General features: G+C 38.4%; 2 protein-coding genes and 1 long non-coding RNA gene across 5 annotated transcripts; 2 read left to right on the plus strand and 1 right to left on the minus strand.

Moving 5' to 3' along the window:
• The first annotated feature begins 2,029 nt into the window (after positions 1 to 2,029).
• LOC128861419 (uncharacterized) lies at positions 2,030 to 2,607 on the plus strand. Its single transcript, XR_008454375.1, has 3 exons — positions 2,030 to 2,091; positions 2,169 to 2,262; positions 2,323 to 2,607. It is a non-coding gene; the product is annotated as an uncharacterized LOC128861419 (long non-coding RNA).
• A 3,421-nt stretch (positions 2,608 to 6,028) lies between these two features.
• LOC128861420 (hsp90 co-chaperone Cdc37) lies at positions 6,029 to 7,808 on the plus strand. The gene is made up of 4 exons (XM_054099557.1): positions 6,029 to 6,201; positions 6,264 to 6,467; positions 6,522 to 7,181; positions 7,249 to 7,808. Exons 1-4 carry the CDS (start codon positions 6,085 to 6,087, stop codon positions 7,534 to 7,536), a joined length of 1,269 nt encoding a protein of 422 aa, XP_053955532.1. The 5' UTR covers positions 6,029 to 6,084; the 3' UTR covers positions 7,537 to 7,808.
• A 3,868-nt stretch (positions 7,809 to 11,676) lies between these two features.
• LOC128862265 (CLIP-associating protein) lies at positions 11,677 to 22,532 on the minus strand. Of its 3 annotated transcripts, none has more exons than XM_054100800.1 (2): positions 22,013 to 22,532; positions 11,677 to 18,396 (listed from the first exon to the last, which is right to left on the minus strand). In XM_054100800.1, the coding sequence occupies exon 2, from the start codon at positions 18,304 to 18,306 to the stop codon at positions 13,837 to 13,839; it is 4,470 nt and encodes a 1,489-aa protein (XP_053956775.1). In that variant the 5' UTR covers positions 18,307 to 18,396; positions 22,013 to 22,532; the 3' UTR covers positions 11,677 to 13,836. The 3 variants fall into 3 exon arrangements, with proteins under 3 accessions (XP_053956775.1, XP_053956776.1, XP_053956777.1); XM_054100801.1 differs by lacking the exon at positions 22,013 to 22,532 and adding an exon at positions 21,833 to 21,998; XM_054100802.1 differs by lacking the exon at positions 22,013 to 22,532 and adding an exon at positions 20,599 to 20,913.
• Between the last annotated feature and the right edge of the window lie 1,198 nt (positions 22,533 to 23,730).

Consider the following 23,730-nt stretch of genomic DNA (forward strand, 5'->3'; position numbering starts at 1 on the left):
GCTTCATTGTGTTTAGGTCATTCAAAATATAATGAAGAGTAAAATCCACAGCATTCCACTTATTGATTGATGTACACAGGGCTAGTATCGGATTGTTCACCTACAACGCGTGTCCAAGTAGCACCTCCAGTGTTTGAGGCTCCTCTCGAAAACGGTCACATTGGAAAGTAAAACGCTCTGCATATTCGATCGTGTGAATAGTAGGGGTTATATGTCAGGTTAAAACGGTGGAGATTCGACGGAAAAAATGCATGTCCGCTAATAAACTGCGTTAAATAAAAACCAGCGTCGCCGTGCTTCCTGGACACCCATGGTGCGATTTCAGTTATAAGCTTTTGGGTCCATAGACACCTAGGTGTGTGATGGTGTTAGTGATTGGTCTATTGGCGGGACTGCTATGCCAAATTAGAATTTTGTGAGCAAATTCTAAGATGTAGTAAAATTGTTTTATAGTCTTTAAATTTTCGAAACGAGTTGTCGAGTTATACCATTTATAACTTTTAATTCTTTAATTTTTTTGTTTTGAGAATTAAAATGAATTAAAATGCGAATTACGGAAAAAATTATTTAAAGTGTGTTTAAAAAATTCAGTTCCACGAAAAACAGTAGTTTTAAGTATTTTGAAGTCCGAAATAAATTTATATAATATAAATAAAAAGAATTGTAGTGGGTGATTATTGTTTCGTACTATAAGGTTGTCAAAAAAGTCTTGCGGTATTTTTATTGAATTTTCAATTGTTCATAAAATTGGTTATAATAATGCGATTTAAGTCAAATATGCGCCGTTTTGTTCGATGACGAGTTCCCAACGAGATGCCAACTTCATAATGCCCCTCTTATAGAAGCTCGCTTCCCTATTGTCAAAAAACTCGGAGAGCCAATTTTCACAGGACTCTCTTGTGGACAACTTCCGACTACCAAGCTCGTTCGCCATGGACAGAAATAGGTGGTAATCACTTGGTGCGAGATCCGGACTATATGGTGGATGCAAAAGAACCTCCCATCCGAGCTCCCGGAGCTTCTGGCGCGTCACCAAAGATGTGTGTGGCCTGGCGTTGTCCTGATGGAAGACAATTCGGCCTCTGTTGATCAAAGATGACCTCTTCTGCATGAGTGCTGCATTCAAGCGGTCCAGTTGTTGGCAGTACAGGTCCGAATTGAGTGTTTGGCCATAGGGGAGCAGCTCATAGTGGATGATTCCCTGCCAATCCCACCAAACACACAGAAGAACCTTCCTGGCCGTCAATCCAGGCTTGGCCACCGTCTGGGCAGCTTCACCGCTTTTCGACCACGACCGTTTGCGCTTCACGTTGTCGTAAGTGACCCACTTTTCATCGCCAGTCACCATCCGCTTCAAAAACGGGTCTATTTGGTTGCGATTCAGAAGCGATTCGCATGCATCCATACGGGCAAAAATGTTTTTTTGCGTCAAGTCGTGTGGGACCCATACATCGAGCTTCTTTTTGAATCCAAGCTTCTTCAAATGGTTTATAACGGTTTGATGACTCATGCCCAGCTCTTGGCCGATGCTACGGCTGCTACTATGCCGGTCTCTTTCGATCAATTCAGCGATTTTATCGCAATTTTTGACGACAGGCCTTCCGGACCGTGGCGCATCTTAGATCACCTCTGCACCAGAACGAAAACGTTGAAACCATCGTTGTGCGGTGGAAATGGAAACTGTATCGGGTCCATAAACTGCACAAATTTTATTGGCAGCTTGAGATGCATTTTTGCCTTTATCGTAGTAGTACTGTAAAATATGCCGTATTTTCTCTTTATTTTGCTCAATGTTTGCGACGCTATAACTCATGAACGACTAAAAGCAAACAACAATTAATCAAACACGTGTTAGCACGTGAAAAGAGCTTTCCAAAAAGCTCTAGCGTGCACCGATGCGACGAATACAACTAGAACTACGCGCTTGCAAATACCGCAAGACTTTTTTGACATTTTATTTGCATTTATTGCAGTTATCTTAATTGAAGGTAAGACGCTTGCACTGCGAAAAGAATTTGACATTGTAATAAAATATTTCTTTTTTTTTTACAAATTATCCATCACTGATGAAGAGCACCTACATTGCAATTGGTATGTTATGTTGATGTACCCTATTTACGTACGTGTATATGTTTTGCAAAATAATCGAATGAATTAAATATTTTCAGTGGAAAAATAGTAAACATGGTAAAATGTATCGTTCGCACGCTGTCAATTGGGGGTAATTTTGTATGCATTGCTTTCATTAGGAGAAATTGTGAGGTGAGTGTTATCAGTGATATACCAAGAATGATACTCAATTCACCTTGGTGATATGCATAGTTTGTAGAGTAGAAGTAGAAAGTGAGAAATTGGGTATGAGTTAGTAATTTCCCCGCTAAGGAGTTACCTAGTGCCCTGCAAGAAAGCTGATTAACAAATGGGTCCAGGGAAGCCGAACACCCAAAAACAGTCGGTAACGCGCCTTTATTCCAACCTCACCGGTGGTGTGAAAATGCAATAATGCAATATTAAAATGCTATAAATTAACTACAGTTTAAGGCTCTAGGTAAAACAAGTAATACTTAAAATACCAAGTAATACTTAAAATACCAACTTTTTCTAAATTAGGAAGTTGTTTATTCATAATAAAAAGTTATTTAATGTATTAGTACTATGTATTTCTTTAATGAAATGAAAAAATAAATAAATGAAAGAATAAATTACAAATGTCACTGCATTTTTGTTCTTTGTAAAATATTTAAGTATAAAAATCTTTATTCCATACATCCGCTTAAACTTCTTGCATTTTTACAGTATAAATTTCTGAACGAGTCGTACTTTTATATTTTTTAACTACACTGACCAATTTTATCCGATATGACCAGTATTTTGCTTTAACTGAATTTTTATTTTGCTTAACTTTAATTTCGCCGACATAAAATAACGAATTGGATATCACGTTGAATATATGTCTTGCAAAAGCTAAAAAAAACTATCACAAAACTTTAAATACATCGCACTGACCCCACTAACACGAATCCATATTAAAAATAGAGTTTACTTTAAAAGCACATACAGGCTTGATAGATTTATGTTTGATTCAAAACCGATAAAAATTAACTCCTGTCCTTTGCATTTTCAAAAAACCACACCAGAAATTTTATTTTATGATAAGTAACTATGACAAAATACTCGTACACGTAGCGCGTTCAAAATAATATAATTTATATTTAGATAACTTCGCATGCTACGTAACATGTAATGCAATTCGGGTTCGCTTACTATTCGCACTAAAACCAAAAGGAATTTATTAAAGGTGGTGGCACTAGATCAACAACAATGTTTTGCACGTTTGATTGTCAAAACAAAGTATTGGCAAAGTAGAAAACAAATAATGAATTCGCCTTGTTTTATTCCGAGCTGACAGCCACATGGACACGGCGAAAGAAAAAACTCAAAGCAGCTAATTTATCGATACCACCTTCAATATATTTGCCTGGACTGAAACTTTTTTCGAATTCTTTCTGACGGCTATATGCCATAATGCTGCGTCGAAAGCACTAAAGTCATCTGGTGACAGGGAACTTCGTAACTGTGAAGGAAAAACAAATGCAAATTGTAAAACCTGTCACAATTTAATTACAAAACTTTTTCATACGATTTACTATGAAATTTAATCATTTTTTATGCAATTATGTTACAGAGAGATCGTTTTGGAATCAGGTAATATCAGCTGTGGGCACTTTTTGACGACCAGATGAGAATGTTTTTACTTATGGATCTACTAAAGCTAACCACTAAACCATTTTTTTTATTCTATTGTCCTTGGTCGAAAAAATGTCACCTGATTATACGCCGACTTTCATATGAGAATAAAGCAAGAAAACAGCAAAAATGCACACTTCCACAAAATACTTATTTAATATAATTAAATACAAAGTAAATATGAATCGGCCCACATGAATATTTCGCATTTGAAGTCGATTAAGTAACTCTTAATTTTTTATCTTCGTACAATTTATTTATAAATTATTTCACAAGCTATTAAAATTAAAGATTTATACTGCATAAATAGTTCATAAATTAAAAAGTCAGAGTTCATTGCTTGCATAAGTATTTTGTTTCTGAATTGCAGTGCTGTAGAAATACATGTATGTGAAGTTTATGTAACATTATTTTTGAAGTTAGCCTCTATGCGCCTTCGTATACTAGATTCGACTAACTTACGCCAAAATTCGGCGTATTTTTCCCATTTCTTAAGCTTAACAGCCTTAAGGCCGGCGGGCCAATTAGATGTCCTAAATTCAGTAGTTTTCGCGAAGCGTTGTAGGATGAGAAAAAAAACAATTAGCCAAATGAAGTTTTGGGGATAGTTTAATATATATTTGAACTAAAAAGAGATTAGATGTCCTAAATTCAGTAGTTTTCGCGAAGCGTTGTAGGATGAGAAAAAAAACAATTAGCCAAATGAAGTGTTGGGGATAGTTTAATATATATTTGAACTAAAAAAAAAAAAAATTTGTACAATCTCCAACAATATATTGTAAGCCGAGTTATCAATAGATTCCCAGAGCGCCTGTATCCAACTTCTGTACAAGATACAACTTGCAATTTTCATCTGAAAACAAAAAAAAAAAAAGGTTATTAATTTTGATGTAATTATCTTCTATGTGAACTAAAAAACATCCACAAACTTTTTTAAGCGACTTTTTTACCCAGTTGAAGAGTTTTTTTTTCCTTGAAAAACCACTTTTTTTTCTTCCTTCCCCAAAAATTCGAATTTTACGTGTTTCTTAGTTCACATCGAAGATAATTACATCAAAATTAATAATCTTTTTTTTTTTGTTTTCAGATGAAAATTGCAAGTTGTATCTTGTACAGAAGTTGGATACAGGCGCTCTGGGAATCTATTGATAACTCGGCTTACAATATATTGTTGGAGATTGTACAAATTTTTTTTTTTTTAGTTCAAATATATATTAAACTATCCCCAAAACTTCATTTGGCTAATTGTTTTTTTTTCTCATCCTACAACGCTTCGCGAAAACTACTGAATTTAGGACATCTAATTGGCCCGCCGGCCTTAATGACGAAACGAAATTTGTTCAAATAACGATTTCAAAAATAACAATCAAAAACTTATGTAAGCACAGAATCTCACTTCCACGCACGCTTTTTGTTAGTTTCATCTTAAGATTTACCTTTAGGCTAAAGATTTCACCCACATATAGTAATGAGCAATAAATTCACGAAATTAATCTACCCGTTCACATATGGCGGATTATCTGCAAAATTGACAATCAGCTGTCAATACTGTTTCGAAAGATTTTGTTTTCATAGAAATTGGTTTAGTAGAATATTTTGAAGTTTTTGGTTTGTTTAATTATTGTTAACGATATGAAGAACAGACAAGGAGAAGGAATAGTTAATTTATTTGCGCAGTTAAATGCATTATTAATAATATTTAACAAAAATTTTATTTGAATTATGTCTACAAGCCTGTTTTCTTTGCCGGCGCGCATTTTATTTAGTTTTTCCTTTGACGTTTCTCTTTACATTCGAAAAAATAGTTGCAGAGAACGTTAAATATTTAAACGTTCTCTGTAGTTGTCGATAACACAGGGTTGTATGTAAAAAACAGTTAATAATCAAGGATTATTTTATGATCTCAGATTTCTTGATAGAAATTTTGTATGAGTAATCTCGATTTTTAATTACGGAATGGGAGATAAGCACGAAAAAGTAGAATAATTTGTAATCTAGTATTTATAATTTAGGCAAATGGACTTTTAAGTAATTACATAATCTAGTTAGGAAGATTTTTATATCATAGACTGAAATGTAATGAAGGCAAAATAACATTTACTTATTAAAAGTATGGCATAATAGATCAGAACAAAACAAAACATTTAAAATTCATTCACAACTTTTTATTCCTTTTGATTTTCAATTACTTGTGTCACGCTGTATCAAACAACATCATCCAAAAACTCTCTACTTTAATTTACATTTTATATGTCATTTCATGTTTTCTTTTCAACTTTCAAAATTTTTGCGAAAACGTCAAAAGAAAATTCTAGCAAATCCAGCGGTTTGTCGTGAATGAAAAATAAATTTTCTTGCAAAGAATTTATTGCCAAGATTTTAAGCAAAACAATTAAATATCAAAGCAAATACGCAACAACGATGGTCGACTATAGTAAATGGAAAGATATTGAAGTACGTGAAATGAAAATACTATCGGCGCATTTAGATTCATCCAAATTATCCATCCGTATTAGATTTCAGATGACGAGGATGCCACACACCCCAACATCGACACTCCTTCACTATTCCGTTGGCGTCATCAGGCCCGCATCGAACGCATGGCCGAAATGGAGCACGAAAAAGAGGAGTTTAAGAAGAAAAGGCAGTCGTATCAAGCACGTTTGATGGATGTCAAAGATCGCATACAGAAGAAAGAAGGTGAAGAGGCAGAACTCAAGGTAAAAAATGCACTTTTTCCTATAAAAATATCTATATAATATGTGCACATTTAGAAAGAATTGGACAAAATTGAAAAGGAAGGCAAAGACCTCGATCGGCAAGAGGAAGAACTTATCAAGAAGGAGAAAAAAGCTCCGTGGAATGTGGACACCATCAGCAAACCCGGTTTCGAAAAAACTGTTTTGAATAAACAGGCTGTTCGAAAGCCTGACGAGAGTCTAACAGAAGAGGAAAAAGAAGCACGAATGAAGAAATTTGTAAAAGAAAATGAAAAATTATGCAAACAGTACGGTATGCTTCGTAAATACGATGATTCCAAACGCTTCCTGCAACAGCATCTAGATCTTGTGTGCGATGAAACTGCAAATTACTTAGTCATTTGGGCTATTAATTTGGAAATGGAAGAGAAGCACGATCTCATGGCACATGTGGCGCATCAGTGCATTTGTATGCAATACATGTTGGAGTTGGCGAAACAGTTAGAGGTTGATCCACGAGCCTGCGTGAATTCGTTCTTCTCAAAAATTCAAAACTGCGTTCCGGAGTACAAACAACAATTTGAAAGTGAAATAGAAGCATTCAAAGATCGTATTAAGAAACGAGCACAGGAGAAAATTAAAGAAGCATTAGCCGAGGCGGAGGAAGAGGAGAGAAAAGCGCGACTTGGGCCAGGTGGACTGGATCCAGCTGATGTGTTTGAGACACTACCAGAAGTAAGTTCCTATAAAATTTCTTTTCCAAAAGTAAATCAAGATGGGAAAAATATTGATTTTCACACAGAGTCTACAAAAGTGCTTTAAATCGCGCGACATTGAGCTTTTACAGAAAACAATTGCCAAAATGCCCGTCGAGGAAGCCAAATACCATATGAAGCGTTGTGTTGACTCTGGTCTTTGGGTGCCAAATGCAGGAGATGCTGAAATCGGTGCCACAGAGGAGGAAAAAGGGGAATCGGAGGCTGAAAAAGCGGACAGTGCCATAAGCAAGAGTGAGCCCAGCGATGGTAAATTCGATAAAACAGTGGAAGAGCCTGTCTACACCGGCGTTAATACTAATGATTTGGATTGATTGTAGTTGAAATAATAAACTTTAAAAATAGCATTGAAAAATTATGTAAAATTTTATGCCTACAGGTGAATGAGAGTTAGATATTAATACTTAATATGTATAAAAATAGTGCATAATTTATAAATACTTGTAGGGAAAAACTGCAAATGTTACAGTAAAGTTGCTGATTTCACACACATACCTGTAATCTACTTGAAGTGGTTTTCCTAAAGTTAGAATAAAAAATATTTTGTTAATATTAAAAAAAATTCAAAATATATATTGTAATGTCATATCCCAGCATCTTTACTCCGCTATGTAATTCTCAGCTGTCATAACAAAATATTCCAATGTATTAATTTCAAGTGTTTATACACCAATTTGTACATTGTATTCATTTGTAACAAAAAGAGTCATACTGAATACATTACATTTCATGCTGCATTATTTCTTTTTACTACTTTAAATAACATTTATTTCGAGTTCTTTATACGTATGTATTTAGATTTAAGTTCCTTTTGAAATCGCTCTCAATAAATTAAAATTGCTCTTAAAAAAAAACCAAGTTCTCAATTCAATTTTTATTGTAGTGTATTTTAGACACCTAATCGAAACTCAAATCGGATTCCATAACCGCGATGAGATGAAGCAATGTCCGATGGGGGGCGGGGTTGTTGTTGTTGTGTCGACATAAACATTCCCCATACATGTAGGGGAACACAACTTGTAAAGAGTGGTTTCGACGCTTCCAAAGAGGCAATTTCGACGTGAGTGACAAAGATCGCGAAGAGTTAGGTGTTGACAGATCAACCGTCGATAAACGTTTGCGATGGGAATGGTCCAGAAAGCAGGTAACTGGGTGCACATCAATTGAAGGAGGGATATCGAGAGACGTTTGGTGGCGTGTGAGATGCTTCTTGAAGAGCAGAAAAGAAAAGGTTTTCTGTATCGCATTGTCACTGGCGATGAAAAATAGATCTGTTATGATAACCCTAAGCGCCGAAAATGCTTGAGCCTGCCAGGTGGACCAGAACCAACACAACCTCACGCGTCCCTCACTCCCCGAGTTACGACTACACGCCGAGGAGTTTCAAACTCCTCCAACTCAACTGCAATGGACTCATGAGTAAGTTAATGGGGTTAAGATAGATGCGGTCCAAGAGATAAAACTGCACGCTTGCTCCTCATTTATCACATGGGAAGGCTACAACGTGCACAGAAAGGATCGCGAGCGAGACAAGGGTGGATGCCTAGCGTTCATGGATGAAGGCATCCACCGCAGGGACTACACTTTAGAATGTCAAGGTATAGCTGTCCGGTCAGGCGATGCTGAGCTCAAAATTTTTAATATAGATATACTCCTGTCACCTGCTGCCCGGCATGATATCACCCTGATATAGGTGCGCTTATCAGGGGTGAAAACCGATTGGTAGTAGGTGACTTCAATGCGCATCACGATCTTTAGCGTTCAAGCCTACCAAACGATCATCAATTGGCAGAGCAGATAGACGATTCGACATTCAGCACAGTAAACGACGACGCCCCCACCAGGGTAGTGGGCAATTGCAGCAGCGAGCCTGACATAACAATTGCTAGCGCTGGTTTGATAAATATCATAACCTGGTGACCTATGCTATCGCTTAAATCAGACCTCTTGACCATTATCATCGAATGCAAACGCGCATCCCGCAAGGTGTTCACAGCTGCTGCGGCTCGCTTCATACCTGCTCGAAAGATCCAAGACATACGTCCCAATTTCCCAGCAGAAGCAGCTGTTCTAGGGTCCGTTGGGAGTAGAGTACCTCACACGGGTTTTCAATATATCCGTGGCCACTCCTACTGAAACCTGAGAAACCCGCCAACCAAGGGGATTCTTATCCTCCGATAACTCTCCTTTCCCCAGTAGTAAAGACTCTTGAAGCCCTTCTGCTCCCACTCTACACGAAACAACTGACACCAGCCCCACCCCAGCATTGCTTCCGAAGAGTAATAGTACAGCATTCGCAGTGATAAACACTCAGATAACCCGCGGGCTCAACCAAAACCGTCCCTGCGAGAGGACTGTTCTAGTAGCGTTGGACCTAAAAAGGCTTTAGACACTGTAAGCCACGCCACGTTACTAGACGATATTTTACAGTCGACACTACCACCAGGGCTGAAGAGGTGGAGTGCGAACTACCTGAGTGGTCGGCATTCGTCGGTGCTATTTCGAGACCAAATCTCGAAACAGAGGAAAATAACTTTTCAACTTCTATAACTCGAAACTCCCCCACCCACCAGAGTGAGTCTCCGTGGTCTCCTACGCCGACGGCTGTACGATAATGGCGTCGGGCAATGACATTAATGGCTTGTGCGCGAAGGTAAACAACTACCTCGCCTACCTTTCTCTCTTCTTCACTGCGAGGAACTTACAACTTTCCAAAACGAAGTCTACGGCTACTGTCTTCACCACCTGGACAAAGGAGATCAAACTGTGACTTAAGGAAAAAGTCGGCGACACACCAATTCCGACTGTTAATAACACCAAAATCTTGAGAGTTACCTTCGACAGTTTGCTCTCTATCTCAGCGCATCAACCGCTATTGCCATTAAAGTCTAAAATCGCAACAAGGTTCTCCAATCGCTTGCCGACAGCACTTGGGGCAAAGACAAATAAATGTTGCTATCGACATTTAAGGCAATAGGCCGGCCGGTCTTAAACTATGCTGCGCCTGTCTGGTCGCCTGGAACCAATGATTCGCAGTGGACGAAGCTACAGACTTGTCAAAACACTGCCATTAGGACTGCGACATAGTGTCTCTTGATGTCCCCACTTCAACATCTACACGACGAGGCCCATATGCTCCCTTTAAAGGTGCACAATTAACTGCTCACCAAGCAGTTCCTGTTAGGGTGAGCCTGAGCATGTTAGAAGGCGCCTCCTCTATTACGCGATCGTGATCCAGGACAAAACAAACCGACAACTACTGGATTGGACAGTGTACAGACTGACAATTAATGACATTCAACGCGAGATTCTTACCACCTTCTTAAGCTCTCGACCCCCCAGTGCCGTCATCGGAGTCCAACAACCACCCATTGTAGACGAAGAGCTCCAACTTCCCCCGAGTGTCCCGCGTAACCTTGGCACAATTATCTTCTGGATACTGTACCTATCCAGAGTTGACCCGACATACTAAACATATTTCCGGCATGTGAAGGCTCCCCGTACGACACTAACCACCTTTTCACATGGCCAACAAACCCACTCATCTAACACCCCTCTTCATCTGAACCCAACCTATCGAAACAGCATGTTTCCAGGGCCTGCCTTTACATGAGCCAGACGAAGACAACCGGTGATTCTACTGCACAACATTAACATCGTTACCGACTGCAGCTAATGCGATTGAATCGAACTTTCAACGAAAAGCAGGCGGAATCGGACGGTAGGCATGACAAACTGATTTTGCTGCATGACAACGCCCGGTCCAGAAATATTTAGAGGGACTGAATTGGGAAATCCTGCCCTATCCGCCGTATTCCTCAGACATGCCCCTTAGGATTACCATCTGTTCCGATCAATGCAGTCAACCCTTATTGGAGAGCGGCTCACTTCTTAAGAGATCATCGCAAACTGGCTCAATGAATGTATCATGAACTCGTTTTTTTTCGTCTGAGTAATCCGTATGCTACCTGAAAGATGGAGTAAAGTTGTAGCTTCCAATGGCACACTTTTCACATAATATCATGTACTATTTAATTGTTTAAATAATTCGTAACTTTGGCTAAGAAAGGACGGAAACTTATTTCCATATCCAATAGAAAAGGTTTTTCTAATAGCGGTCGTCCCTCGGCAGCCATTGGCAAGCCTCGGAGTGTGTTTCTGCCATGGAAAAGCTCCTCATACAAAATATCCGCCGTTCGGAATCGGCTTGAAACTGAAGGTCCCTCCATTTGTGGAACAACATCAAGACGCACACGAAAAATAGCAGGAGGAGCTCGACCAACAGGACCTAACAGAAGTGTACGCGACAATTATTTAGTTAATTATTTTATTTCATGTTCAAGCCCACCGTTCGTTCACACAATACCCCAAGAACAAAGTAGTAAATTAGTTTTTTTTAAATATTGCTTGTTTATTAAATTTTCAATTATTTTGAAAAACTAAGCTAGTCTAAATATTTGTTTACCTCGCATATTAATGTTTTTTTTTTTGTTTATTAATGATTTCTCACTTCAAATTTGTGTGTCTGAATTTATCAATTGTTATAAATAATTTCCAATTACATTAAAATGCGCTTCCTTCGTACACATGGCGCGTTAGCGTATAGTTAATTCGGTTATATGTTTGCCATTTCTACTAGAGCTTTTGTTGTTTTTACATACATATATATTGTATTTTGTTATTATTAACGTGTTGCATACTATTTAGCTTTAATTCTTGGATCTGTCGAATTACTTTCTCATGTACATACATATATATTAATATCAAGTGTATAACGAAATTTAAATACGTATTTATATATTTCTAGTTTTAATTTATTTGCATTACTTATATTGTGTATATTATCTATTACTGCTTAATTTTGCTCTATTTGTTTATATATACTATATGTATATATATATTTTTTTGTTTACACTTGTGTTATTAGTATTTTTTATGAAGCACTGCATTCAAGCAAAGATCTGATGCTGCACTTACTATATTTCAATATTTCAAGAGTATCAAGATTAAATATGCATTGCATGAATGGGAATATAAAAAACGCTACCAAGCCGGCTGAAGTAAATGATAGTAGATTCTCTTGTTCTATTACTTAGTTGTAACCCTAACTTTTTCGTTTTTCGAACGTTAACACAACGCATTTTCGCATTTTGGAAAACATTTTGCTAAGCTAAAATTTTGTCAACGGGAGAGGAAAAAGTTATAGCTGAATATTTTCGGTTAAGTTACTTTTATTTACTTTTTAATAATTTTTTCTTGCAAAAAATACACGAAAGTTTCCACTTTTACTAAAATATTGTATAAGTTAATAAAGTATGCATATAACTTAGATGTAGGATTAGAGCAACTAAAAACTAAATATATTTTTATTACTTGTATGCATTTAACATCAATGTATTCGTTTGTGTAAAATTTCGAAATAAAGTTTTTAGAAAATCATTAAACTTATAACTACATGTAAGACAAGTAATTAAAGACTGTTGGTTAAAAAACGCGCAAAATATGCAAGAAATTACGAAATCATAAAACTAAACATTTAAAACACAGTTAAAAATAGTGATGTAGGGGAAATTATAAACGAATACATACATATAGGCATGTGAAGACGGGATTTACAAACAGATACATTTTGAGATTAGTAGATCAAGTTCGAATGAATAATCGCTAGGAAGAATTTGTAAATTAGTTGTTGCTTTGTTGATAGGAAATCTGATGGGCGTAGTAATGTAAAAAGTGTATAAGTTCAGGGGAGAAGAATGTGCGAGATAAATAATTTCCAGCTTAGTTGTTTTGTTGTTTTACCATTCGTATTAATTAAATGAAATTATAACTAACAAATTACAATTAGTTATCAATTAATTAATAGGTTTTTGTGTGTAAATTTACATTTTTTTTTTTGGTTTTGTAAGCAAAAGTATGCAAATACATATTTAAATTTCAAATGCGAACTCGCCAAGGCGTCTTTTATAACATATGCCGTTACGCTTTAGCCAAAGTGGAGTCGAATATAACTCGCGAATAAATGCAATGGAATTTTGGAAAAAGACTGCCTCTTAATGTTTCACCAAATAATTTTAGTTGCTGCTTAACAATTTTGAACAAAATACGAACATTACTGCTCACTTTTTTGTGACTGACGATTTTTTAACACCTAAACTATATACACATACAGACAAATAAGTAGTACTGTAATTATCAGTTACAGTCACTTGAAATTATCCAGTCACATAAACTAACGATTGCGCTAAATACGTATACAACATTTTCAATTATATATTTATATTTTTTTTTCGTTTTTTAAGAAAAGGCTCTGAGAAAAAATTAACTTCGCTACCCATTCCATTAACTCCACTTTGACAGCACTGCAAGTTGCATTTGTTTGTGTTATAGTATTGCATTTAATGCGTTTACCTACATTAATAAAATTTCAACAAATACTATACGTACGTACACAGACACACCACCCACAGTCGACGGCCCTTGGCCAAACCATAACAACGGGCTCACTGCCGTAGTGTTCTACCGTCTTCTTTTTAGTGCTGGTATTGTTATTGTTGTTGCAATTGCCGTCCGTCTGTTTCCACTTCTTCACGCGTCGTCTGTGCACGACGCAATCATGACGATGATGCTGATGAATTTTTCGTTGAACTGCCACCGCCACTGTTGCCGCGCTGCTTGTCTATATACACGTTGAGCAAGCGCACTTTGCTTGGATTTAACACCGACAACTTCGGCTTCACCTTTTCCTCGCCCATCACTATGTAGAGTTTGACAATACAAAAAACAGCAGCTTTCCGCACCATTGATTCGCTGTCATCGGTGAGGCGCGCCAAATTCGGAAATATGCTATCTAAATGAAATTCGGTTAGCTCGGAACCGTGACGGTCTGCCAGCTCAGTGAGCAATTTGACGGCACATAAGTTCATCGGATAACAACTAGTCGCAATGACAGGATTTACAATATTGATGGTGGCGTTCAGTGGCAACGATGATACGATTCGTGGTATGATCAAATCGATTTCACGCGCTGTCTCCTTACTGTGCTGATAGCAGTTTATTATACGCAGCAATATTAGTTCGAGGAAGTTAATCCAAGTTTCCTTCATTTTCGTGCTGCGCACTATCTTGCCGAGCACACTTATCACGGCAATCATCACATCAGCTGTTTGCGAATCCAACAGTCCTAGCAGCATCTTCATGATGGCGCGGAAATGTTTGTTCGGTAACTCGCAGTTTCCACCTTTAATGCAGATCTCCAAATTGGCGAGCCCTTGCTGAAGTTGCTCCACTGGCATATCTACTTTTAGTGCACATGCCACGCGTATGATTTCACTTTCGGTTAAGCCGCTTTCGAGCACAAGTTCACCATTCGATGCGACCGTGTAATTGCAACGTGAACCGTGATGTGTCGTTCCACTTACCACAGCTGTATTGGAGTTAGTTGTTGCAGAAGAGAGTCCAACGTTTGTAGTCATGCGTTGGTGCTGTTCTAACAAATTTGCGTCTAAGCGCATTGTAGTGCTTTCGGGTGTGTTCGATTCGGTTGTGGTGGCTGACTGGGTCTTTGAATTGGAAGAAGCGCACGAGTCTTGCTGGTCGTGCACGTAGCCATTGTAGCCGTTGGCATTCGAGAGCGAATGATACTGACGAGTATTATTAGAGACCGGCTCAATGCCGACACCTACACCGAAGCAATTTCGTATCTCTTCCGAGGTTTTATGGATATTATGCTGTACATCAGCTTCCGAATAGAGTTCGTGGTCGACTGACGACTGCCGCGAGCGGGGACTAGTATTAAATTGTGGCTGCAGTGACGAAAATGGACCAAGCGATGGGCTCTGTAACTTGGGGCTGGCACTTGAATGTGGTGAGGATGGTGAATTTGTGCCGGAAGTGCTATTGCGTCGCAAATGTGACTGTATAATGGCCTTTGCAGTATCCTGATAACCCTTGGGTAGGCTAGACAACAACTTAGTCATCTGCGGTGTGCTGCGATTATAGAGCGCGATAAGACATTTACGCGCTTGATCACGCAGATCCTTGCTCTTAGGATCACCAGCTTGTTGCACAATTTTCAGTACAGCTTTATCAACCGCCAATGGTCCATCGTCGGAGGGAAAATCGGTGGACTTGCAGTAACTGGTCACCAAGTCGGTGAGGAATTTCAATATGGCTATCTTGGTTTTCGTGCAAGGAGTTTGCGCCGTGTCAGCGAGTATGCGGAAGACGTCCTTGAGCTGCTGATCGGTAGGGAAATATTGGTGTACAATATGTAGCGTCTTGCCGATCTTAATGTGCATTGAGTTGAGCATCTCCGTGCCAAGTTTGTTGAATAACCGCGTCAATAATATGAACAGCCAATCATGAAGCTCATTGGCATGCGTTTGTATCAGCTCGGTGACTGCATCAAGAAAGAGTGCATACACTTTAGTGTGTGGATCCATGAATAGTTTACGGAACATGTCTAAAACAGCTTGTAGTTGTTGCGCTGTCAACTGATTGCCATCGTCCAGGTACTGAGTTAGGCTGATAACGCCGTCCTTACGATCGGACCAATGCGTCGAAGCACAGTACTGTATGATAGTGTCGATGTCTTCGAATGGTGCACGTGTGCAGCTCCAGTCAAGCCGGTTACGTGAACCTGACAATGAATAGTTCGAATTGTTGCCGCGCGTCATTGACGAATCAAACGACCGCTCCGAACACACCGATGATGCCTCGGAGTCGTCGGACTCGTCGCGCGACAACAACTTTCGACCCATTCTCAAACCAGCCGTGTATCCACGCGAATACTCGCCATAATCTATAGTCCGTTCTCCTTCCGGTGAAAGCGCGTCGGCCAGTGCGTTTTCCGCCTCACGACTCTGTTGTAAAATTCGTGTCGCAGTTAGTGGACGCGAATTACTGCGCTCAGGTGTCCGTCGTGCTGAACCCATTGAGCTATTTGCCGAATATATGCTCCGTTTCATGGCAACGCGTGTGGGACTGGTTTCCCGCGAGCTTGTCAATGAGCGCGGTATACCGGAGGCCTTTTTAGGTATAGTACCTGTTATAGGTCTATATCCGTATTGTTCTCGCAGTTTTGAACTGGGTGAGGTGGATCGAGATCCGGGCTGCGACTGCGATACTCCAGCGCGCCCACGAGTACGCGGCGAAATACCTACATTTGACTGCGCAGTTGTAGCTGCGGCTGCCGGAGTGACACCTCCCATATACCGTGGACGCGGTAAAGATCCCGTTGCTGCAGGACCTGTACTGCTGACTGTTCCAGCAGTGTTGCTAACAGTGCTTAACTTCTTACGAGGATAAAACGAGTACTGTGCGCGTGCTTTGGCACGTTGGGCAGCAGCAGTGTCTACTGCAGACACACTACGCATTCCAGCCGCTGGCTTTTGTAGTGAACCTGGTGAACGCTGGAATCGTGTGGTCGCAGCTGCAGAGCGACGCTCAGCCTCGATGAGCACAGTACCACCATCTCGCTCTCGTTCCAGCGCACGTTGTGACGCAATGTCTAGCGTTGTATAGATCTGGTCAGCAAGATCGGGGAAATGCCGCCGAAATTTCCAATAAGCACGACGCGAATGACGACGTGCCTCGTTATCTGCATCACTTATTGATCGTTTGAGCACATCACGAAGTTGCTGAGAACACCGCTCCATAGTTTTCGTCTGCCACTCATCGAACATCAAGCAAAGCATCTCACATAAAGCGGCGCGTATATCTTTCGATTTTGCTTGGAGCAGTGTCTCGGTGACGAGTTTAATTATTTTCGACGAATGGGTGTACTTGATAATGTACTTTAGAGCGATTGTCGATGATGAGCCGATTACTTTAGCCGAATTTTGAATCAAATTGATAAGTGCCTCTAAAATAGCCAAACAGAACGGCTCGAGTTTGTTGCGCAATGTCTTTGACATATATGCGATTGTAATGCATGCCTCGCGTATTACTTGTGAACGCAATTCCTCCTTCAGTATGTCAACAAATGGAATTGAAAGATCTTTTAACTGCGCAACGAATTGGGGTTGTGAATGTATATTCAGCATTAAGAGTGAACGCACTTTCTTTAGCGAATCGATGCGTTTCTCCCAATCGGCATTCTTATCACTAATAACAACGATAATATTCCTGTAAATGTCGTCCATATCTTTTGGATGAAATATAGTTAATTGTGGCACAATTTCGAAGGAAGATTCAAATATTTCCATTGTGACGGCGCCGGCATCACCACTTGCGATTGTATCCGCGCTACTTGGCTTATTTCGTGTTGACGCAGATATAGTACGTTTAACAATTTTCGTCGGGCGATCACGAACACTCACATTATCTGACTCATCGTGACCATTATTGACGGATGGATTAGTTAGAAGAGCCGACTTCAACAACAGACCCTCCGCTTTGATCTGATCAAATTTTTGTTCTAGCACAGCTAATTTCGAAGCGGGCACATCATCCATTTTGCGGAGATCCACACGCAAGCGATCGCCTACATGCTTATAGATTTCTACTAATGTCTGCATAGCCGCATCCCGCACCGTTGCTGTGGGATCGCCTAGCAAAGCACTTATAGGCTGTATGTAGGTGCGCACACTCAATTGCGATGTGCCGTATTCGTTCAATGTATTCACAATGGTCTGCAAAAACTCTTCACGTACTTTAGCATTCTTATGTTTGAAGCAAGCGACCGCTAATTTATCAATGGTGGCTTGTGGTGAGATCACTTTGTATTCCATCACAATCTGTAATAGCAACTGGGCTTTCTCACGTACTGTATCCTTACTGTCGCCCAGACGATCTATCACATGTGGCAGCACGGTTGCGCTGTACGCATTAAAATCAGGTCCAAGCCTTTTGATCAGTTCTGAAAATGCTTCTAATGATTTTTGTGCTATTTTAAAATGACTGCCAGTTAACCAAGGCATCAGTCCATCCACAAGCATGCCCATATCCATGCAGACAATCGAGTTCGCCTCATCACTTAGGAATGTGACCAAGTCTTCGGCGAGCAGAGCTTTAACTCGCATATCCGCTTTTGGCATCATTTGTATAAAGCCATCTAAATCGTTAGGTTTGCGATACGCCATATTTCAGTTTTTGCTGTGTTGGGTTCTTGTGAGAGAAATAAATAGTGTGCAGCAACGGCAACGCGCCGCCTATCTCTACCTTTATTTATGCTGAAAAGATAAGTTAGAAATAATATTAGCATGATGAGTTGGAATTTTTTTAAAGAGAGTAGAACAAAATAAACAATAAAGATTGTAGTGACTGGAAAATTGGAAGCATTTGGAAATATGTGAAGTTTAATCTTATTTCTTTGTTCACGGCGTGTTTTTGAAAATATTCATTTTAATTTTTTATTGAAGGCTTTACTTAATACGCTCTGAAGTGTACTAAAAAAGTGAAATCAATATCTGACCCAACCAACCAACCCAACCATCCGACCTATACTTATTTGACAATTAAAAGGTAAAAATTTCTTATATTTGTTGATTTTTGTTGAAAAATGGTAAGCCGCCCGTTTAGTTAATTGAGATGAATATGATTTGTCTAAAATCGCTTAGACGGTTATAGCGCCAATCAAGAAAGGAAAAGCTTAATACTAACTAAAGTTTTCACCCTTGCAGACACCTACTTGAGCCTGAGCCGTCTCCCAGGCTGACGCGCACTTCAACTACGGCGACTAGGAAAAAAATAAACGGTATTCATATTGGAGGCCCTTACTACCTACTTAAGCTCCCGACCCCTGAACGCAGTTATCGGCATATTGGCGTAACTACATTCTAAATATATAAGATCATGGACGATGCATCTCTAACGGTAACAAACTGAAACTCAAATAACTTGGATATTTAGATAGTTTTACAGTATACCACATAAATATCTGATTTCCACTGGCAAATGCGAAAATGGAATAAAATTTAATTCAACAAAGACCTACAAAATACATTTGAAAAAGTTTGCCGCTGTAAAAAGCAGAAATTAGCTCAAAAAAAGGCAAAAATCATCAGTTAAAAATTCACATGATTTGTTTAACAAATTCCTTTAATAAATAGTTCTAAGTTGGGTCATAGCCGGTTAAAGCCGATTTCGAAATTTCAGCTGTCAACAGCGCAAATACTTTAAACAAAATCACTTATGAGAAGCAGAGCACTTAACATATGTACATACGTACATAAAATCATACTCCTATGTAAGCCTATTCTCAATAAAACACACGAAGAAACTCACAACAACTCAGAATTATGACCTCATATCGTGTTATTTTTTTAATTTTTTGCAATTTTATTTCCACGACACAATGTTTACCTTATATGTATCTTTCATAAGGTTGTCCAATATCAATGCTCAAGGAGTCGAAACGACAATGGATGATTTGAAGATCTTCTTCAGCATTGAAGAATTAATTAAACATCAAAGCCTCTAAAATGACACCAATACCACATCTTACATTAATTATTACAACTTTCAGTTGTTACAAAAATAAAAGAAAACTGGTAAGAGTGAGTGACAAAAATCACCTTTCCTTACATACATATATAACAATGCCAATGGCGTTGGAAATCACAACTTCAGGTTGATGCAACATTGAATGTGTGTCGCGTAAAATGCTTGAAGTAAAAATGTTTTCTAACATTAACACGCTTTAACTTTGACTACTACATAATACAAATAAATGTTACTAAAGCTAACATCGACCCACCAAATTGACGACCATATGACGAGAGTGTGGGAGCGGATGATTTTGGTTAGTGAATCATCTTTCTTGCGGCTTTATAGCAAAATAACAGAATATAGCAAGCAAAAAGAGAACCACCGCCTGTGGAGCAGCAATTGTCTTTAATTTCTTTATTCTCCGTCGTTGTTTCAGAGGTGGTTACAAGGTGTGTGCTCTGACGTTTTTTTATAAACTAGGGGATATCTAAGAGTGGTACATATACATATGTACTTGCATACTCGTTCTGTTTAGTATTTTCTAAAGCCGGTCTTTCTCCGCTGAGCCCCTTAGTGTTTACATGTTAATTTACTTATTTCAGTAAAATAAAATTTGTATGGCGCTACTCCCAGCGACAATAATCGATTTGTTTTGCACAAATGCTACGTTCTGTTTTCACTCTTCTTCATCTTATTATTTTTCTTTTACTTGTATGAAAAATTATTATTGCCTGCTAGGTTAGTGAGAATAAGAGGTAGACAAAACCAACCAATTGCCAAAGCAACGGCAGCACAAATAAACGAACTAAAAACAAAGTGTAAACATAACTTTATACCCTACAAATGCTGTTGATATAAACGGAACAATAATGAAACATAATCAAAAAATAATAAGAATAAAAAATTACAAATATAAAAGTCCAATCATATTATTGGAAACTTACATTGAATTTGTGCAATAACCGAGCGATTGCGCTCCTTTTTAATTGCTTTCAACTTGATTATAAACTATTTTCGTTAACATAACCCAAGAATGATAGCATCCTCAATTCGCCTTGAATATAACCTACAAGGAGAGTTCGATTTGACTTTACCCAGGCAAATGCACCAGACCGGCGTAGAATCGATTGAACTTGACTCGAATTCTTCCTCGTTCTGTGGCAATTTGGAATATAAGTCAACATTCGCCACTGAATCCGTTGAGGGTATAGGAATATAAGAGGTGCAAAACGTCAACGTTGCCAGCGTTATCGACGTCAACTGCGATGATCGTCACAACTTCGCATGCATACGCGATTTTCTATTTATATTCACCGTTTTGTTAAATAGTTTCCACTTAAATTCTGTGAAAAAAAATGAAAATTGGCAATCGTAGCCGGCATGTATCTCCAACTGTAGCACTGCTTGAGAGTTGGTGATTGTTGAAAGTGCAGGGAAAATATCACCGCACGCGCTGCGTTGACAATTAGCCAAAGAAATGTCAGAGTGACTCCAAATTGATTTCAATTGAACGAGCACTGAACAACATTGTTGTTATAGCCGCCAGTGAGACCCACAAGCGAATGCTTTCGTGCTAATAGAGATATATGTATATGTGCGTATATAAATGCGTGTGCCAAGTTTCACCATTGCGATGTTGTCTCATAGCCCCCACCGGTTGCTAGTCGAGAGCTTATACAAACATATTTATATCTATGACACATTAAACTCTCATAAGCATAACGATTTACCTCTATTGCGCACTTTCAACAATCAATTTAATAAATTTAGCCTTAGGTGTTGGACGTAAGATATGTAATTGTATTTTTGATTGTATTCAAACTCATCGGTACCTAAAAAGCTAAAATATGTTTATCCAGCTAATAATAATAATGTGACAGCGGTAAAGGCTGCAAAAGCATCAGCAAAGAGTGCCGAACACTTTGGTGAAAAATTCTCTGGTTGGGTGGTTGCTATTTATTCTGTCGTTAAATTGTGTTACTTTCACCCTTCCCCTCAAACAATATGCATGTGTGTATAAGGAAAAATTGATTTTCCAGTAGGGCCACCGTAGAGTAGCTTTCATACGTCCGGAACCTGCAGGGCGTTTGCTCTCTTCTTGGTTGACACTTTGGTCGATTCGTCAGATTATACCTTTTCTTGAGGAATGCCTGCAAATTTTTCACTTTTACTACACACCTATTTCAAGAAATACATTTATTGCTCCAACCGGGAAAATGAAGATCACTTTCAAGACTACATTTTAATTATTGTATTAAGTTTTTTTTCCTTTTTTGATAACTTTTATGTACTCTGTATCGTTATTTGCCGTATTCGATATCTAAAACGTCTGCTGTTGCTTTTACTGTATATACTCACAATTAACAAATTCCAATGTCTTTTTCGTCTCTCTTTCACTGCTCTTCTCGGCTTCTGCCTTGCGCAGTAATTCCCTGCTCAGCTTTTCTCGATTTTGTATTTGTTTGATATCTCCTTTCTTTCCTTTTCAAGATCCGCTAATTCTTTTACCGTAGTTCAAACAGCTCACAAGCAAAAACAACACCCAACAAGCACTTACATTCACACGCACTTTATTCACTCTTTTTTTTGTTTTATCGCTCAATTCGTTTCTCGCTGCTTCTCTGCTCGGGCTTTCCAACGAATGACGCAGATGCAGCAGCGACACTAAACTGTTTTGCTATTAATTACCAAATTTTACTTTCTAATTCGAAGCATATGATATTTTTTTATTTCTTCACAATTTGCCATAACTTTTGCACAAATTTTCAGTTCGTTCGAGTTTTATTTTTAGTTTTAAATTCGCTGTTTCTTCACCCAAACGTAGAATCGTTGGAAGATTATTCGCTCTTCGTAGAATTATGTCATTTTCAATTTCGCCTGTCAAAATGCCAAAAAGCAAACCAGGAAGAAAGTCATGAATAAAACAACAGAGTTGCATGTTTAGCTGCATAGGGTGCTACACAAACTTAATTATAATACTAGATGTTTAGTGTATTATTATATAGATGGGAAATATAGTGTAAAGCTTTTTTACGCGGGCCTTTCATCATTTGTGTTACAAGAGTCTTGCCTCACTCCATTTTTTAGCAAATGAAACAAATGAATTGTAAATATCTCCATGTAACGCGAAAAAATCAAAAATATATATTCTATTCTGTGAGCGGTTTCACCAAGAATGCTGGATACAAGATTGCTTCTTTCGAATCCACGACATTATCACTTACAAATATTCAAGCAAAAGGAAGGAAGAATGATAGAATACACGATTACGCCTTGCGAATTCGTTGTGTCGTAAGAGCGCTGGAATAAACAAGTTAAAAGAAGGGGAATTTCTTATTTATGCAGAAGAAAGCAGAGGAAACAGCCAAACACAAGAAATCATATACACACAGAAATTATATTGCCACGGCGTTTTCCGCATAAAAACGAAAAACAAACTGAATTTGGAGGCTTTATATTAATTTTTGCCTTCACAATTTAACACACGGCACTTCGTTTTCATTAGTTTGATTAGTTTAAATCTCACAAATCACAAAACTACCAAGCCAATCTCTGAATTTTTACAAACACGTAATTTTCCCTACTTTGGTTTGTTTTGTATTGCGAGCTGAGCTGACTGTTTTTTAATGGCATCACCATTGATACTCAATTCGCCTTGTTTTCGAATTAGGAATTGAGCACCGCTGTCTTTAATTTATTATAGCTTCATTTGTGAATTTTAGGAAAATTAAAGAGATTGCTAATTTATATGTGGGTTTTAAAAATGTTTGAAGAAATTTTAATAAATGACACTGGAAAACATAAATATATATGTATACAATATCATTCTTGAATTGTTTCTCGTATCTTGCAAGCTTGTCTGCATTGGAACACTACCTTAAAGGTGACGCCTTACAAAAATCGCTACTTTATTTTTCGCGACTTTGACCGACGTCATTAGGTGGAATAACACAATACAAATAAACAAAAGGAACATAAATTACTTGTTTGTAAATATGCAGTGAATGGATTATATATATATAAATATTATATATAATTTGCGCATACACCCATTTTGGGTGTTTAGCCGAGCTCCT

Source organism: Anastrepha ludens, chromosome 4 (genome assembly GCF_028408465.1).
Source record: "Anastrepha ludens isolate Willacy chromosome 4, idAnaLude1.1, whole genome shotgun sequence".
In the NCBI taxonomy this organism is placed as follows: domain Eukaryota; kingdom Metazoa; phylum Arthropoda; class Insecta; order Diptera; family Tephritidae; genus Anastrepha; species Anastrepha ludens.

Excerpts from the sequence above, each read along its gene's own strand:
- LOC128861420 (XM_054099557.1), top strand. The coding sequence starts at position 6,085 with ATGAAAAATAAATTTTCTTGCAAAGAATTTATTGCCAAGATTTTAAGC. Across the intron at positions 6,202-6,263 it reads GTAAATGGAAAGATATTGAA|ATTTCAGATGACGAGGATGC; the intron begins GTACGTGAAATG and ends CATCCGTATTAG. Across the intron at positions 7,182-7,248 it reads TGTTTGAGACACTACCAGAA|AGTCTACAAAAGTGCTTTAA; the intron begins GTAAGTTCCTAT and ends ATTTTCACACAG.
- LOC128862265 (XM_054100800.1), bottom strand. The coding sequence starts at position 18,306 with ATGGCGTATCGCAAACCTAACGATTTAGATGGCTTTATACAAATGATG.